We start from the raw sequence: 19907 nt of genomic DNA, 5'->3' as shown, positions 1-19907 counted from the left end.
TATGGAAAAGCAAAAATATCAGAAGTTTTAGATGGCGGTATTTTGGTCAACTACAAAAGCTTTAATATGAGTCTGTTTCCAAAACAAATTACATAAACTGCATTCTAAAATGATGAAAACAATATACTATACCTTAAAACGATAAATTCATTTCATTTTGGATTAATCAACCCAGAAAGAAATATTTTGCGTTTAAAGCATATTTGAATTTTTGGAGCAATTTTTTAAGAAATGCAATTTTCTGTAAGTATTGTGCAATTTACCTCTTAACTTGCGTTTGATTTGGATTTATCATTTTTCTGTTCTATGACATGTATGAGTTCGAATGACATTTATCGTTCAAGAAGCAGGACATGGCATTTTGTTTAAATGACCTTGATTTAACGAGAGTTGTACCGTACGAATATTTTACGTCGGGTAAAACAGAAAGTACAGATAATAAGCTTTCGAATGATATATTATATAGTCATGTGTTAGGTTGGTGCATTAAAGTCCTTAATTAAGAATCCTTTTGTAATAAGAATAAGAAAAAAAATGAGATAAAACAGACTCTGAATAATTATCGGTTTTCAGATATGTCGACTTTTGGGTATGACAAGCATCACCTTATTCATCTCAAACAAAATTTATTTGAAATTTATGTTTTGATTGGAATACAAGGAGAGACTCTGTAAAAAAAAAACAGTTCATTGACTAATATAGTGCTATGAAATTTTATACTGTAAAATTATCGTTTTTCGTGAATTTATCAATTGGAATAATAAATTGAAAGTAACTGGACTCAGATGATTCAGAATATAAAGTTTGAACTTTTTGAAAAAATATTTATTTGAAGTAAACTTTTTTGTTAATCCGTAAATATGTATTTTGCTTAATTGTAGATTTCACTCTTTTTTTAATAAAAATAGAAAAACTTGGTACGTTTAATTTGTCATTGAGGCAACTTTCTACCAAGAATCAAAGGGCAAGAATGTAAACAACTTAAGGGCACTATACGGCCTTCATCAATGAACAACTTCCATATCGTATAGTTAGATGTAAGACTCCGTATAAAAAAATTGGAAGCGCGTCAAACGAGAAATCCAACGACCTGATTTATGTTAAAAATAGAGAGGAAAAATAAATATGAAAGACAGCAATGAACGGCAAACACAAATTAATAGCCTCTTGACATGGAACATGTTATTAGGGTTAAACTATTGCGAGTTTTCTTTTTCACCCAAACCTGTGACAGCGATGTACCAGTACAATATAAGAACAACCTATAAAATACAACTGTAAAAGACTTGACACAACATTTCAGCTTTTATCACACACAAAACTATACTTAAAAGACAAAACTGGACAAGGGAACGATCTACGAGAACTCACAGTTAATGGGTTGTAGTTCAAAGCCACTTAGAAATAAATCATGTTTTCATAAACTCAAATATCAGTCGCCTTATTGATTGAGTTGAACCTGTTATTTGGGAATACAAAATACTTTAAACTGAGAATTTGAAAATTCTATAAACTATTGATTTGTTTTTTAATTTATTATTTTGTGTTACTCTATTAATTAAAATCTACAATTAAATGGTTTATACTGTAGAAGGTTTTTTAAAGTGTCTTGAGTTACTTGACAAGATGATCAATTGCAATCAGGACATTTTTTTAATTTGGAGGTTCCGAAATCTATGTTAAAACTTAATGCGAAACATTTTGTAAATACTGAATTTATGACTATTGAACAGCGGTATACTACTGTTGCCTTTGTTTAGTCAATTAAAAAATAGTGTCAGAATCTGCTCTACAAGTTGTTGATTTTTCAAGCGGGTGCTATTGAAAATAGAATTTCAACTCAAAATGACAAAGAAAAAATAATTCATATTACACGAATTAAAAATAGGGAGAACGAGATCAAGATTTAAAATTGAAATGCAAATGACACAAATGAATTTCAAAAAGGGGTGTACCCGAACTCTGATAATAGAAAAGATACAAATCGGTGTTAGCAAATACGGGAAATTTGTACTGTCGTTCACATAACCAAAATGCTAATAATTTGAACTGGCTGAAAGAATCTTTGATATTTGTCTTTGCAAATTAAATCATGATTTATTGAAACAGCATTATCTAAAGCTTATAAAATTTTCAGACGACAAAAAGAGATTATAAGGAATCATATGTCAAACCGTTTGTAGAACTATTAAGAGAAAAATTTACGATAATTTGAAAAATTAAAACTCCTCTTTCGCATGAAAATTAACAAAAATTGAGATGCTGCAACTATAATATTTCCAACAGAAATCTGTATATCACAGTTTTGTTTAAATATCTTTCATCAATAATAGCACGTATTACACTCTCACCGGTCCAAAATAAAAATAAGATAAAAAGAAAATTTTGGAATCCAAAATTTTGATGATCAGTGAGACCCAATGTAACCGTCATATGGACCTGTTTGTAGTTACTGCAATGAATATGTTATGTAGTCTTTGAATGTTAGACCCTCCAGAGAACGTAGAAAAAAAGAAAGAAGAGTAATTATATATCTATTATATCTGTTTTTCATTCGGAGTTGTGTCTTTAATTTGACAACAACCGCTTAACACTGTTTTATCCTAGGCGATTCGAAGTAGGTATTGATATAAGGATAAGATTTACTTTTAGGAATTTTTGGTCCTCATTTGGCCTTTTCAACGTTTTTTGATTCGAGTGTCACTGATGAGTCTTTTGTAGACGAAACGCGCGTCTTGCGCCAACACAAAATTTCAATCCTGGTATCTATGTTGAGTTTATTTTATATAATGTTCGTCCAGCTTAATGTATTACTTTACTGCTGGTTAACAATTAGTAGACAATTAGTAGACGTGGTAGCCAATCTAATTTTTCAAAGAAAAATTTCGGAAATTATAATTATTAAAAAAGACACGATTACAGAAATATGCTTTAGAAAAATTTCATCAGAATTATATATGACTAAGGCATTTTGAAATTTAAAAAAGGATTAGAATGAAAGTAAAATAACAGAAATACCGAAGTCCAAGGAAAATTCAAATCGGAAAGTCCTAATCAAATGGCAAAATCAAAAGCTCAAACACATCAAACGAATGGAAAACAACTGTCTTTTGAAGGCATTTGCTAGCTTCTGTTTGTTGAAAATTAGATATAACATAGCATTCAACAAAATACTACCTTACTTTCAAATAACTATTTCAAAAATATTTATAGAAACTATAAGCAGCTGTTTCATAGTAATCAGGTATAATTGGTAGTGAAGGAAAGAGTATGCTATATTTTTCGTCATGCATAACATTGGTGTTTTGGCTGTGGTTCTTGTACATCAGCTTGATAACATTCTGAACAGTTGAACGGTTTAATTTGATGAAATAAATTGCAGCACATTCAATATTTTGAAGAAGAAAAAACTACAATAGGAGGAGAGGAACACTTATATAATTCAAGTATAATTCAAGCAAATTTGATCAAACAATTGCTTCAGACGCATAACATTTATAAATATATATATTTTGTTTTTAATTTTTGTTAACCAGTTGATAAATCCATTGCACTTTTTAAAACTGTAGGGTCTGTATCACCGAAAATTGAATGTAGCGTAAAGTTATAAAAATCGAATATGTTGTCTAATTTTCAAAACATACGTTGTCAAACTTATCAAATTTCATAACAGCAAGATAGACAAAAACTGATGAATGAGTATTGATTTGTTTCCGGACCCACCGAGTTAAAACAACTACTGTTAATCCTGATTAGTTGCAAGTAATGGTGGCCAGCAAGAGGTATTCACATGGAGTCGTTTCAATAAGAACAGACTATCTTTAAGCAAAATCGATTATATTCTTCAACATGATTTGATTGAAAGTAGCGAGAGTGAACGGAGCTTACCAATTTCCAAAATCTGGTACTAGTAAGACATTCAGAATGGTAGTATATTAGTAGACAAATAACAAATTCAAATTATTATCCCGTTCATAGGTTTGACGACTGAATGGATGAAATTAAGAAGGCTAAAAACTTTAAAGTTTGAACATGACGATTTCCACATCAAGGGCAGAATATGCTTGCTCTTTCGGAGCACCCCAGGTCACCCCGTTATTGGTGGGGTTCGTGTTGCTGTAACTTTAGTTTTCATTATTGTGGTTTGTATACTGTTGTTTGACTTTTTGTCGTTTTTCGTGTTTTGATTGCCATGGAGTTGTAAGTTTGTCATCGACTTATGAGTTTAATATCCCTTTGGTATCTCCCGCTGTTCTTTTACAGTGATACTAGGGAAAAACATTAAGAGGAAATGAGTATTCCTTTTTTTTTAATTGTAAAAGAGATAAAACTAACGGTTAATCTAGTAAAGGAGAAGTATACATAATTACTTTGGAAATGAAACATTTTATTTTTTGGACACACCGGAGAGCAAAGTCTACACTGTTATGTCACCTTCAAAATTGACTATATATTTCATATACGAGTATACCTTACAATAAATATTTTAAAGTCGTTAACGGCTAGATTTTAACAAACCTTGTTTTGAAAGTAATAATGTCAGAAGTGTATTTGCTTATTTGGTATTTTGTTTTATCTTCAGTTTATTGTTTTCTCCTGATATGAATTTTTGTTTTAAATGACATTTACAGGAAATATACTTGTGTTCTTATAAGCAAGTCTCATATGATCAAAAAATGGAAATGGTTCAAATCAAAAGTATAATGTAGATATAAGAAGATGTGGTATAAGTGCCAATGGGACAACTCTCCATCCAAGTCAAAATTTATAAAAGTAAACCATTATAGGTCGAAGTACGGTCTTCAACACGGAGCCTTGGCTCACACCGAACAGCAAGCTATAAAGAATCTATATAAAAAACAAGAAACGAGAAACATTTATGAACCACATCAACAAACGACAACTACTGAACATCAGATTCCTGACTTAGGACAGGTGCAAACAAATGCACCGGGTTTAAACGTTTTAATGGTACCAAACCTTCACCCTTATCTGAAACAATTCAATATTGAATACAATAACGATGGAGCACAAATAAGATCTTATCTCATTATAAGTCAAAGCTACATTCAACTTTATCCGCAAGTTCTATATATTTAGTGCAAACAATAAAAAGGTGTCCTCTATTCCTTTACATTTTGCAATTTTATGTGAAAGTAAATTTTGAAATTTAAAATCAAAGTTGAAATTACACTTGTATGCTTAAAATAGAACACGACATTTTACTGTATTTCTTTACTCATGCTTCAAATTCCGTGGGGGGTAGCGAAAATTATGTTGTGTTCGTATATCTTTTAAAAGAAGTAAATGCATTTTTTAATACATTTTTTATTTCAAGAAAATGATTAAATAGATTTCAATAAATTAATCAGGCACTTGTTTACTGCAGTTTAACCCTTAAAGGTTAATGGAAAGTGAATCATTTGCTATTTAACGGAGTGAGAGGTGATTTGAATGCATACTTTTACATTTGATAGCTTTGTAAAGCCTGGAAAAAAACAGTATGAAAGCCAAATTTCAAACATTTTGTAGGAACAAAATTCAACATACTATACTTTATAACCTAGGTAAAAATGTAATGTATACAAATACTATTCATATAGCAATATCTTACGTATTCATTTTTAAAACATTATATTAATTACGATCCTTTTGCATTATATACAGGTACTGTTTGTATATCACTATTTATACAGGGTAGATTCGTGAATCATTAAGGACATTTGTATAGCTTTGCATTTGTTTAATTTATATTGCATCATAATGGATACATTCTGAAAGTATCGCACTTGTTACATTTTATAGCAAAACATTAATTACATTCATAGTATAACACTAGCAACGACCTTATAGTAAAGCACTAGTCACGTGGATCTAAAGTTTTACATTAGGTGTATGTTTTCATCCTAAATATTGACTTGATTTTTACTCATATAAAGAAAAATTAAGATATATTATTGATGTTCTGTAACTCAATAACCCACATTTTAACGAGTGCTGTCCGTTTCAGATCTTGATCTTTTTCTCGATATAAACACAGAAGAGCGACTTCAAAGTTGAATCTATGACAAACATGAAAGTTTCAATTTCAAATTTCCATCTTAACATTTCTTTGCAGCTGAAAGCATCCTGACCACAATCATGAAATCAAACAACTGTACTGACACAATTACAGAAATTAAAGAAAGCTTTTTGATACCCTATCTTGGATCATTTGGTACTGGAAATCCGTTTACTCGTCACAACTATAAAACGTGCTTTGTCGTGTAATTAAAAAAAGAGCTGGCGATCGAGAATGGAAAAATGAATTAAAATTACAGAGTTATATCGCATGCATGTATTGTGTATAAACAAGTAAAATGGGTTTTGGTGAAGACTAGACTGGGTGCAATATTTCGAAATAACAACAAACAAAGCATCACAAAAAAGGTGTTGATAATTGTTTCATTAAGTACGTTCAGTCCCTTCACCGCTGTGAAAATGTAATTAAATCGACAATCAAGGAAAACACATTATCATGAAAAATGTGACTCATGATTTAACTTTCTTTTTGTTCTGTTTTTTTGTAAAGGGGGGGGGGGCAATCAAAATAAAATGAAAAAGGACCTCCGCCAAAAATATCAATCCCTTGTGCCATTATAAGAATGTGGAAAAGACGAAGGTACCAAACACTTCTTGCTCAACTGTGCAAGATGCCAACAGAAAAGTAAAGAAATGATCAGACAGTTGAATAAATTCATCATCCCGACAGAACTGAACACGCAATAAGCACCAACAAATCCAACAACATAACAGCTAATATTGTAGGAGAATATTAAGGTAATAAAGAGCATTTACAGGACCTAATAAGCCCTGAAACGTCTTAACCCAAGGATACGGGATCCATACTTGAAACAGATGCAAATAATTGTTACCATTGGATCGAAGATGACCATACATATGTTTCGTTTTTGGTAGCCACAATGCCGTCAGTTTTCCTCTATTATGTCATTATCGGTTACATTTTATTTTATTGGCATGAGCAACACGACAAGTTCCACAATGGGTAATAACTACCTACCCTACTTAAACACTAAGTTTATCCCCCATCCTGGTTTGGCCCGTTTTCTTCTATGCTTAATTTTCTGTTTGGACGTTTTCTCTTTTCGTTGATTTCTTTTTTAACACGGTGTTGTTTGTTTGTCTTCAACCAATGATATTGATTATCATTTTTGATTTGGAATCTATCTAATTTTGAAGCAGTATAGTGTTGGGCTTGTAGTTAATTAAATATCAGATTGGTATTACAATAAGAGTGATAACCCTTTTTGGGGTTAGGGAGCGAGTTGTCAATTGCAATGCGCATCTTACGATTTTCATCGTGCGGATCATAATGTATTTCCATGCTTTCATATGTATGTATGTCCAGTCACTAAACATAACTTGAGTAAATTTGGAAATCGACGTTCCTTAATTGTAATCCAACTTGAAATTTTATAAACATCGTATTAAATAAAACAAACCCTGTGGAGGTGAGAGTATTCCATACAACTTTGGATATTCCGTTAAAGCTATAACCACGTTGGCCTGAATACGACTCAAATTAGGTGCCTCTCCATTACAGTTTTCACTAGTTATTCCATTTCTCCAAAAGGAATCTTCAATAAAATAGGCAATGGTACCAAGCTTGTACGAAATAGGTTCGGGGTTGCTTTCAGTTCCTTCTTGTAATGATCCAACTAATTTACCTCCGTTTATGTTAAACAAATCAATATGGTAAAGTTTTGAAGGATCTATATTTACTACTGTGCCATATCCCTTATACTGTTGAAGAGTTAATGATCCTATTCCTGCCTGCAAGTAAGAATGCAATATTGTTAGTCATATCGTGAATAACCATGATACCGTATAACTTAACTGACTAAAAAGATAGGCTTGTTGTGGGTAAAATACATTTTTGAATGCTAGTACATATTTGCTATTTAAACAAGATTAAGCAACTACATGTATAGGCCCTTGGGAACATTAATAGCCTTTTGTACTCATATGTCATATTGATTCAATGCTTTTTAATAAAATCAGATAAACAGATATACTTTATAACTAGAAATACAAGTAAATTTGCTTGCATCAGTATTAATTTATAATATCAATGACAATGATGCTTCGATTGTTGTTTTAAAGTTTTATACAGATATGCGGAAGTAGTTCTAGAAGACCGGAATTTGTTCAGAAGTACAGTTGCCTCGAATCTATTGTGCTTTTTATATAGAAATCTATATAAATAGTTTCTGAACGTGCTTTCTCCAACAATTTTCGTCTCAAAAATTAATAAGGCATAAAACAAGCTAAAAATTAAAAAAAAAATGTGCAATTATATATTTTGCCAATTTTAAGTTGACACCTCAATATTTTGCACATATTGATCATTCTAAATTGTACAGAATGAGGTAAATCTAAAACCAATTGACAGTTAAAAATCTTCTTCATTAGATAGGAAATAGAGAATTTTACAGATTTTGCAAAAAGCAGAACAGAAAAGAAATTCAAAATTCATTGAGTATTTCATAGATTCTATTTTTTGGGTACCCGATCTGTGCATATTACAAATATAAAAGAAGTGGATTAGAACTTGACTCTATAACTCATTGATCTTAACCTTGAGGCTACCAATGGCCAACGTAGATACAAGTATTTTGTCTTAGGGAGGGATAAATCCTACTTTGTAAAAAAACACTCTGATTCTAACAAAAACATTCTCTGAAACTGACATTATCAAGATGCTCTGATTTCTTGTTTGACAACATATTTTTTACGTTTGGAAGACGTGTTTTTCAACAAACAATCGGCATTCCCATGGCAACCAACGTTGCCCCTCTTCTTGCCGACTTGTTCCTTTATTCATATGAGACTGACTTCATATAGGAACTTCATAGGAAGAAAGAAAAGAAGTTAGCAGTGTCCTTTACTTTTAGTCTTTACTTTACTTTCCGCTACATAGATGATGTTCCCACCGAACTTGAGATAAAGCAAACAACAAAAACAGTTAAGTCTGCCTCGTATCTTGACTTACATCTAGAAATTGACAATGAGGGTCGGTTGAAAAAAACTTGATGACAAAAGAGATGATTTCAACTTCTCAATTGTGAACTTTCCATTTTTATGTAGCAACATTCCAGTAGCGCCTGCATACGGAGTATATATCTCCCAGTTGATACGATGCTCCAGGGCTTGTATTTCCTATCATGATTTCCTTGCTAGAGGGTTGCTGCTCACAATGAAGCTATCAAACCAAGAGTTCCAAGTGTTGAAGTTGAAATCATCCCTTCGTTAATTTTACGGACGCCATCACGAGTTGGTTGACCGTTACGGAATATCCGTTTCACAGATGCGGATATGTTCCTAATGTCGTAACTACAATCCCGTTCACTTTTCCCGAATGTGACCTACCGAATTACACTTATTACCGGGTTTGAACTAACATGAGCAACATGACGGATGCCACATGTGGAGCAGGATCTGCTTACCCTTCCGGAGCATCTGAGATCACCCCAGTTTTTGGTGGGGTTCGTGTTGCTCAGTCTTTAGTTTTCTATGTTGTGTTTTGTGTACTATTGATTGTCTGTTTGTCTTTTTCTTTTTTAGCCATGGCGTTGTCAGTTTATTTTCGACTTATGAATTTGAATGTCCCTTTGGTATCTTTCGCCCCTCTTTTATGACATAAACGGTACCAATTTTTCTGCACCAGATGCGCATTTCGACATTCAATGTCTCTTCAGTGATGCCCGAGGCCAACATATTTGAACATCCAAAAGAAAATAAAAGGATATGGAGTAAATGTACATGGGACAAAATCGCACAAAATAATTAGAAAACATAGAAAATTATCAATGAACAGGGCTTTTATTCCTGTTCTTCATCTTGACAGTTGATGTAGGGTCTTCAACAATGAACGAATCATTCATACCCTACAACAAGGTCAAGACGGTCCCTAGCGTCGACTTAAGCGGTACTATTGATAAAAATAATCCACAGTTCACCTTCTTGCTCCCCACCCGCCTCGGAGTGCCAACTTGTGCGATGCTTGTGTACGACGGTTCTCCAGTCGAAAGCACCAGGGATACAAGAAAAGTGCAGTAATTTTGAAAGACATCGAACGCAGCTAAAATATGCCTTGAAGTTACACATTTCGTTTACAAGTTTACACAAAGCTTTATAAAAAGACGAAGAGCTATAAACCAAAAAGGACAAAAAGTATATCCAAAGCCGGGCAAGGAATCAGAGCTTTGCATTAATTTAAAATAATTTCCCAAATTTTGTTTCAGCAAATTTTGATAACACAAAATTCGTATTTTCATGAAGTACCGAAGTACTGGCTACTGGACTGGTGATACCCTACCAGAGGCATCGACTCAGGAGTAGTAATAACATAAACGGTACAAATTTGTCTGCACCGGAAGCGCATTTCTCGAGGCCAACATATTTGAAAATCCAAGGCTTATTTAAAAGATGAAGAGCCATAAATAAAGGACAAAAAGGGAGATATATTCCACAATTTTGTAACAACAAATTTTAATAACACAAAATCCGTATTTTCATACTATACGATTGTTTATTGTGTATATATAAAGGTGCAAGCCCTGTGTATCCGTTGTACCGATGTGTATCACATGTTCATTTTTATAGATAAAAATATATATTTTTATAAAATTTGTCAGCATAAAAATCTAATTCTAACACTGTTGGGTGTAATTTTCAGACTTATATAAAAATATACATATATATTAAATGACTGAATAATAGCCAACGATAAATCTTACGGGGCGATTGATCATATAATTATGATAGAGTACACTAAAAAATATAATATATAACAAGTCTAAAAGGGTACAACATCACCAAAAAATAATAATAAAATGAACAAATGTTAAATATTTCGGATAACAGATATCCTTCATCAGTATACTCACGATGTAAAATGAATCATATCAATCTAGTCTGATTTTAAAACTATTATATTATCATTAATAACAATCTTGAAATTTATACAATAAAACAGTCAAAAATGAACATCATAGAGACGCTTGTACAATTCTAAAATTTTTGAACATGACGTAGAAGAAAAGAGGGACGAAAGATACCAGAGGGACAGTCAAACTCATAGATCGAAAACAAACTGACAACGCCATGGCCAAAAATAAACAGACAAACAGACAAACAATAGTACAGATGACACAACATAGAAAACTAAAGACTGAGCAACACGAACCCCACCAAAAACTGGGGGTGATCTCAGGTGCTCCGGAAGGGTAAGCAGATCCTGCTCCACATGTGGCACCCGTCGTGTTGCTTAAGTTATTACAAATCCGGTGAATAGTCTAATTCGGTAAGTCACATTCGTGAAAAGGGAAGGATATAGTAGTTACGACATAAGGACCATATCCGATATCATCTGTGAAACGGTTATTCCATAACGGTCAACCAACTCGTGATGGCGTCCGTAAAATTTACGAAGGGATGATTTCAACCTCACCATTTGGAACTCTTGGTTTAATAGCTTCCTTGTAAGCAGCAATCCTCTATCAAGGAAATCATGATAGGAAACCCAAGCCCCGGGAATATCGTATCAATTGGGAGATATATACTCCGTATGCAGGCGCTGCTGGAATGTTGCTACATAGAAATGGAAAGTTCATAATAGGGAAGCTGAAATCATCTCTTTTGTCGTAAATTTTTGTTTTCAACCGACCCTCATTGTCAATTTCTAGATGTAAAAAGTCAAGATATGAGGCAGATTTAACTGTATCTGTTGTATCCTTTATCTCTAGTTCGATGGGATAGATTCGTTCAACATAGTCACCAAATTTGCTGGTCTCCGAAAAGCTAAGACAGGAGGTTTGGGAAAGATCTTGGATAATTTTGGGTGCTTGGCAATAATTTGCCAATTGGCACGGATCAAACGTGAAAGTTTAGTAAAGGCGGGATTGTATGTTAAAACAAACGGAACTATTTTGCTGTGCCTCTTCTGTTTGTACTGTAATAGGTCATTGCGGCTGTTATTGTTAGCACGCGCAAACCCCTTATCTATGTCCCATTTCTTATAACCTCGTTTTGGTCAAAAATCCGCGAAGTTCCTGTAACCGTTTAGTGACAGCCTCCTTAGAGGAGCAAATCCGCTTTACTCTGAGAGCTTGACTGTACGGGATACTTTTTGTACAGTGTTTGGGGTGACAGCTTTGGGGAGAAAGGTACTGATGTTTATCTGTAGGTTTACAGTAGAGGTCTGTTGATATGACACCGTCCTTTATAGATGTAGTTGTGTCTAAGAAAGATATTTAAGAGTCGGAAATTTCATATGTAAATTTAATTTACTGGTGGGCGTTGTTTGCATGTCTGATAAAATCATCCAATTTTTGTTGGGATTCATCCATTTCATGTCAACATCATCGATGAAACGGAACCAAGATAGAGTTTTGGATAAAGATGTAGAAATGATTTGTTTCGCTAATTTGCCCATGCAAATATTGGCGTAAGACGGTGCCATTTTCGTCCCCATCGCTGTCCCGTTTATCTGAGGGTAATGTTCACCATTACAGGTGAAATTGTTGCGTTTATGAACCAGAGTAAGCAGCTGGACTAAACATTCGGTATTGCACATTACTATTTTTGTTTGAAGCATATCTTTGCAGTCTCTGTTGTAAATAGCTACATAACCTACGTCATGTTTAAAAATTTTTAAATTGTACAAGCGTCTCTATGATGTTCAGTTTTGACAATTTTATTGTATAAATTTCAAGGTTGTTAGTTTTTTTAATCAGACTAGATTTATATGATTCATTTTACATCGTGATCATACTGATGAAGGATATCTGTTCTCCGAAATATTTAACATTTGTTCATTTTATCATTATAAAAATTGCGGTTTTTATCCAACGCAATCATAAGTTTGAATGTTGTTTTCATTTTAGACTTGTTTATATATATATAGGTTGAAAGTTGTTTTCAATTTAGACTTGTTTATATATAAGATCCATTTATTACATCGGTGATCCGTTTATTTGGCAATCGCCAATGGCAGTCAGCAGGGTTTAAGAACATCCGTTGTTCGACCTGTAAGTCAAATGCGTTTTGTTTAAATATACTTTTTCACTTTTTTGGTCTTTTGGAAAATGTTGTTTGTGCTGTATCTAGACCCCTCTACCAAGAAATTTGTTACAAAAAAACATAACGGTCAACCAACTCGTGATGGCGTCCGTAAAATTTACGAAGGGATGATTTCAACCTCACCATTTGGAACTCTTGGTTTAATAGCTTCCTTGTAAGCAGCAATCCTCTATCAAGGAAATCATGATAGGAAACCCAAGCCCCGGGAATATCGTATCAATTGGGAGATATATACTCCGTATGCAGGCGCTGCTGGAATGTTGCTACATAGAAATGGAAAGTTCATAATAGGGAAGCTGAAATCATCTCTTTTGTCGTAAATTTTTGTTTTCAACCGACCCTCATTGTCAATTTCTAGATGTAAAAAGTCAAGATATGAGGCAGATTTAACTGTATCTGTTGTATCCTTTATCTCTAGTTCGATGGGATAGATTCGTTCAACATAGTCACCAAATTTGCTGGTCTCCGAAAAGCTAAGACAGGAGGTTTGGGAAAGATCTTGGATAATTTTGGGTGCTTGGCAATAATTTGCCAATTGGCACGGATCAAACGTGAAAGTTTAGTAAAGGCGGGATTGTATGTTAAAACAAACGGAACTATTTTGCTGTGCCTCTTCTGTTTGTACTGTAATAGGTCATTGCGGCTGTTATTGTTAGCACGCGCAAACCCCTTATCTATGTCCCATTTCTTATAACCTCGTTTTGGTCAAAAATCCGCGAAGTTCCTGTAACCGTTTAGTGACAGCCTCCTTATTATTTGGGTCTATTTACAGTTCAAAACAAAGAGTTTCTATAAATGAGTTACAACTGCCCCGAAACACATTTATCAGCATGATCAGATTGAAAGGATTTATCACACAGTGATTGAAACTGACTAAAAGTTGAATTGTGAAACAAACAACAAACATAAAATAAGTTGAAGTTTAATGGTGCAGTAAAATTGGTACCGTGAATGTAATAATGAATATATTAATAACCTCGAATTACTAAGAAACTAAACAGTATCAAAGCAATACAAAAAAAAAAAAAGCTTTAAAATAAAAAATAACCAAAATCTTTAGCTTTCCAAAACTTTGATTACTAGATCAAGTGTCGGGAAGATTATTTATTTCCAATAGTCCGATAAAATAAAAAAAAAAAAAAAAAGGAATTTAAGTTTTGAACATATTAAAAATTTTTAAAGGTATTTTATTTGAACATTTCCCTGACATAATGAAATAGTATTTGATATAAAAAGCCGGACCAAAATATTGGATGTGAAATAAAATTTAGTTGTAACTCAAATGTATTAAACCATTGTCGTGACGTCAGCCTATTCATTTACCGTGGATTCTTTTTCTAGAATCAACGCTTTCTAAATCTGTCGCTGAAATGGATTCACCAAATTATATTCAATTGTTTCCTTTGTGTGACCAATTTCATTAAGTTTGAATTAGCTAATTTACTGATTTCTGTTCACTAATGGAATTAATTTAAAAACTTACCTTTAATTTTTGTAATTTTTATATGCCTTCACTGGGTTTCGAACCCGTCCTTGAAATCTATTATGTGTGGCTGACATCAACATATCGACGAAACCTCTCGGCTACCAATTGGTTACAATTTAAATGTCTATTTTATATATATAAATGAACATATGATATACATCAGTACAACGGACACACAGGGCTTGTACCTTTATATATACATAATAGGCAATCGTATAGTATAAGTTGGTAGCCGCGAGGTTAGCATGGTTAAGATCAATGAGTTAAAGAGTAGAGTTAAAGGTAGGGACTTGTCGGTTTAGGTTCGAATCCCTGTATTCTCTTTGTTGTCCCTATTCTTTAGTTTTTCTGTTTTTTTCTTATTTTGTATGTAATTGTGGATATTTTTGTAATAATAGCGAGTTTTACCGTTTTTTTTTTTAATTATTATTATTGGCTATTTCACATATTTGAAACGAAAATGATTGCATTCAATTTGTCCATTTTTGTTTTATAAATATAGTAAGATTTCATCTGTTTTACTACATACTTTTACAAATGTTTATTCGCAAATTCCTATGCGAGTAAATCGTGATGTGCCTAGAATTAGTCATCATGCTAGAAATTTCGGTAACATACTTATTATATATACTTTATATATGCTCTTTGGTCAGGTTGTTGTCTCTTTGACACATTCCCCATTTCCATTCTCAATTTTATTAGAAATAAGTTCGAATATGTAAACACAGATGATATTCAGATGGCTGATAATTTAAAGACAGACGTGTTGTGTTATATTTGTATTTTGCTAACCAATTAGTTGTGATCTCATATTTAGTAATGCATCGTTGAACATGATACCATGGTTATTTAAACTTACTTACAATACCTTCTAATTCAGAAAAGGCTTTAAATTTGAACAGACATTGACACAATAGTTTAAGTTATAGATACAATGAATAAGCGTTGATTAATGAAAAACAAACCATTCGCCCTCCGGGCTCATGGTTTCTTTTTCAAGAATCAACGCTTATTCATTGTATCTATATATTACTTAATTGATTTAAACTGTAAATAATAAAAAAGGATAATTTCTCACTAAAATATTACATAATTTACATTCATACTTACAATCAGTAAACATATACATTTCCAAAATTTTCTTTGTACTGTTGTGTCACCTAATATCTATAACGCATTTTTGTTAAAAATATTTCCCAAATGATAAGAAAGTCCTTACATCACTAAACCTAATCCATAAATGACATGCCGAAAAAGGAAGTCATGTATCAACTATAAACATTGCACTGACAAAGAAACTAATTCTTAAATAAAACCAATCAAGAGATCATTTAAGCCTTGAGCACTTTACAATATTCTAAGTTTGTAAGAGAATGATAATCCCTTACATATACTTGGTAGCCGATAAGTCTTGTCGATGTGTTGATGTCAGTCACACATAACAGGTTCCATTAGTGAACATAAATCAGTGAATTAGCCAATTCTCAACTAAATGAAATTAGGCACACAAAGGAAACAATTGAATATAATTTAGTGAGCCTATTTCAGCGACAGATATAGGAAGCGTTGATTTTAGAAAAGGAAACGACGTTAAATGAATAGGCTGACGTCACGGCGATGGTTTAAATACAAATAAACAATACAAACAAACAAGCAGTATACATGCATAAGAATAATAACATTCATAGTGTTCATGTTAATTAATAATCTATCTCTGTGTGGCTTGACGGAGATATGAGCATTTAAATTCAAATAAACATAAATATGTTGATGTTTTATGTTCGTTGGTAAGCCATTCCATAGAGTTGCAGAACTACATGCAAAAGATGTTTTCCTTATATTCGTGTTTGGCCAAATAACTACCAATTGTTTTTTTATAGACATATCTTAAATTTCTTTCATAAATTTCAGAGTTTTGAACTTCATCGCTTGGAAAAAACGATATTTATCTTTTTGTTAAAGTTGTTAGTTGTTTCATATGAAATCACACCATCTAACTTGTCTTTAAACCTTTAGAAAGCAACTTCCTCTTATAGAACTAAACATGTATGTATGCAATGGAAATTTTACGGACATTTGTTTCACAAAGCCAAATATATGGTATAGAAAAAACCATCTTGACTTTATTTTAATATTCTAAATATTTCATTATAAATTCTCACCGATAAAACGCTATTCAATAATTCAATCTGGTCATATCTGTTAACAGATTTTGTTCCGATATCAACGCCGACAATAACGTGCTGTAAAATAAAATTAATACATTTTCGTTATCTCATATAAATATGCTCTGGTGCATGATTTTTTATTTATATATATTTATTTTTTATTGGCTTTTAACTAACTTTCAGTAACTATTTAGTATGACGATAAATTTTCACTTCTTTACTCGTACTATGAACAACAATTTTTTTTTTTTTTTGTAAAAAATATTTCCGTACTCAAAATTATTATATTCAAGAGAGGGGCGAAACTTGTAGCTCGAAAATAAACTGACAACGCCATGGCTAAAAAATAAAAAGACAAGCAGACAAATAATAGTACACAAGACACAACATAGAAAACTAAAGACTAAGCAACACGAACCCCACCAAAAACTTGGGGTGATCTCAGGTGTTCCGGAAGGGTAAGCAGATCCTGCTCCACATGTGGCACCCGTCGTGTTGCTCATGTTATTACAAATCCGGTAAATAGTCTAATTCGGTAGGTCACATTCGTGGTAAAAAAGGAAGTGGATTGTAATTACGACATAAGGAACATATCCGATATCTGTGAAACAGTTATTCCATAACGGTCAACCAACTCGTGATGGCGTCCGTAAAATTTACGAAGGGATGATTTCAACTTCACCATTTGGAACTCTTGGTTTAATAGCTTCCTTGTAAGCAGCAACCCTTTATCAAGGAAATCATGATAGGAAATACAAGCCCGGGAATATCGTATCAATTGGGAGATATATACTCCGTATGCAGGCGCTGCTGGAATGTTGCTACATAGAAATGGAAAGTTCACAATTGGGAAGCTGAAATCATCTCTTTTGTCGTAAAGTTTTGTTTTCAACCGACCCTCATTGTCAATTTCTAGATGTAAGTCAAGATATGAGGCATACTGAACTGTATCTGTTGTATCCTTTATTTTTAGTTCGATGGGATAGATGCGTTCAACATAGTCACCAAATTTTGAATTATTTAGTGAGAGAATATCATCTATATAGCGGAAAGTAAAGTTAAAGTAAAGTAGTGTGTTTTTCTATGTTGTGATGTTACACTATTGTTTCAGATATGGGTGAAGGTTTGGTACCATTAAAACGTTTAAACCCGCTGCAATTGTTTGCACCTGTCCTAAGTCAGGAATCTGATGTTCAGTAGTTGTCGTTTGTTGATGTGGTTCATTAGTGTTTCTCGTTTCTCGTTTTTTATATAGATTAGACCGTTGGTTTTCCCGTTTGAATGGTTTTAAACTAGTAATTTTTGGGGTCCTTTATAGCTTGCTGCTCGGTGTGAGCCAAGGCTCCGTGTTGAAAACTTTAACCTATAATGGTTTACTTTTATAAATTTTGACTTGGATGGAGAGTTGTCTCATTGGCACTCATACGACATCTTCTTATATCTAATTAAAGGATATTGCTAACTTCTAATCTTTCTTCCTAAGAAGTTCCTGTATGAAGTCAGCCTCATAATAATAAAGAAACAAGTCGGCAAGAAGAGGGTCACAATTGGTTCCCATTGGAATGTCGACATTCTATTGAAAAACACGTCCTCCAAACGTAACAAATAAGTTGTCAATCAAGAAAGCAAGCATTTTGATTTTTGATAATGTCAGTTTCAGGGAATTTTTTGTTTGAATCAGAGTGATTCTTTACAAAGTAGGATTTATCCCTCCCCAAGACAAGATACTTATATCTACGTTCGCCATTCTTTTTTTATGAAACAAAGCGGTACCAACTCTTTCAATTTGTCTTTTAGTTTGGAATGGGGAATACTTGTGTAAAGTGTAGAAAAGTCAAATGTTTTAATACTATTGCAAGATGAGAGAGTCTTAGATTGTATGTAAACTGTCGTTTGGAAGACGCTGTTTTATTTGCTCACCATAAACATGCCGAAACGTTCAGTATGGCTAATATTTCAGGCTGAAGACGGTCACATTCATTTAAAAAAGCATTTTGTAAGCAGATAATTGAATTACTTCAGGTTTGGGCAACGAGTCTGTATCATAAAGCTCATGTCTTGTCGACCTCATAACTATTTAAAACATTTTATTAATTTAATGAGTTTATTTCAATTAACTGTTCACTTTTGCTTCTCTTGCTTTTGGTAGGTATCAATTTTGTTTTAACCCGAACCAGGCATATGGATTGCTTAAGGATGACCTGCAATTTATTGTTCAAGTCTTTGTTCTTTGATCATGGTCTATGGATAGTTGTCTCATTGGCAATCATACTCAACTCCTAGTTTTATTTAATCATTTTGTTTCAGAATCTCTCATGCAATGGTAGTACCTTTTACAATTACTATTTATGTGTTGCGTCTAAATATGTATTTTAACACTTTATAGGGACTGAAAAGGGTTAACAAAACATCAACAAATGTTGAAGACACTTCCAAACAGCACCAGATCACTAGACATTGCAGCTTATAAAAGGAAACTGATATTTAGATAGTTCAATTTCAGGGTTAAACATGTTAAAATCTTGTGAAAGGAAAAAAACATACAAAAAAAAATCAGATAAACACTGTAGTTAATTAAGAAAGATATCATTAAGTGATTATTTCTGTATTGGCCTTGTTATTGGTCCTCGACCAGCTGTATTGGCCTTCGGCTTTGCCTCAGGCAAATACAGCAAGCCTCGGATCATAATATTGGGAAGTTCGCAACTCCCTAAAAAAAGTTCATTCTTAGTGGATTCAGTTAATCTTTTTAGACCCCTTTATCAGTTACATCTAGCTCCTCATGCATAATATGTACAGTAGTTTTAAATCCTTTGTTCTAAAATTTTTAGTTGTGAGGTAAATCCAGTCAAAAACTTCAGTCCCACCAATTTGATAAGGTGTAATTGTACTACAATAAAGTGGACATTGCACAAATTCATTTCTTCTTTTCTGAATCAGACGTTGTTTTTATAGATATACCCCAAAATTTAACCACTACTATCAAAATGTCAGACAAAATGATTGCATTGTACATGAAGCAGATGCAGTACTTTTTCAACAGCTTGAATTTAGAAACTGCGAGCATATTTTTCCACGATGTTTACTATTTTTTCAAAATATAAGTGCTT

At 32.9% G+C, this 19907-nt stretch overlaps 1 protein-coding gene across 1 annotated transcript in view; it reads right to left on the bottom strand.

Annotated features, from left to right (window-relative positions):
- The window catches only part of LOC127725985 (uncharacterized), a 44114-nt gene that overhangs the window by 17340 nt on the left and 6867 nt on the right, over positions 1–19907 (bottom strand). The window contains exons 3-4 of the mRNA XM_052233284.1: positions 16792–16872; positions 7503–7833 (exon numbers count right to left, since the gene is read on the bottom strand). Of these exons, the coding sequence (XP_052089244.1) occupies positions 7503–7833; positions 16792–16872 (412 nt within the window). The remainder of the gene's footprint in view (positions 1–7502; positions 7834–16791; positions 16873–19907) is intronic.

The sequence above is a fragment of the Mytilus californianus genome, unplaced genomic scaffold (genome assembly GCF_021869535.1).
Source record: "Mytilus californianus isolate M0D057914Y unplaced genomic scaffold, xbMytCali1.0.p SCAF_15, whole genome shotgun sequence".
Lineage (NCBI taxonomy): Eukaryota > Metazoa > Mollusca > Bivalvia > Mytilida > Mytilidae > Mytilus > Mytilus californianus.
This window is presented reverse-complemented; position numbering and strand designations above follow the sequence as displayed.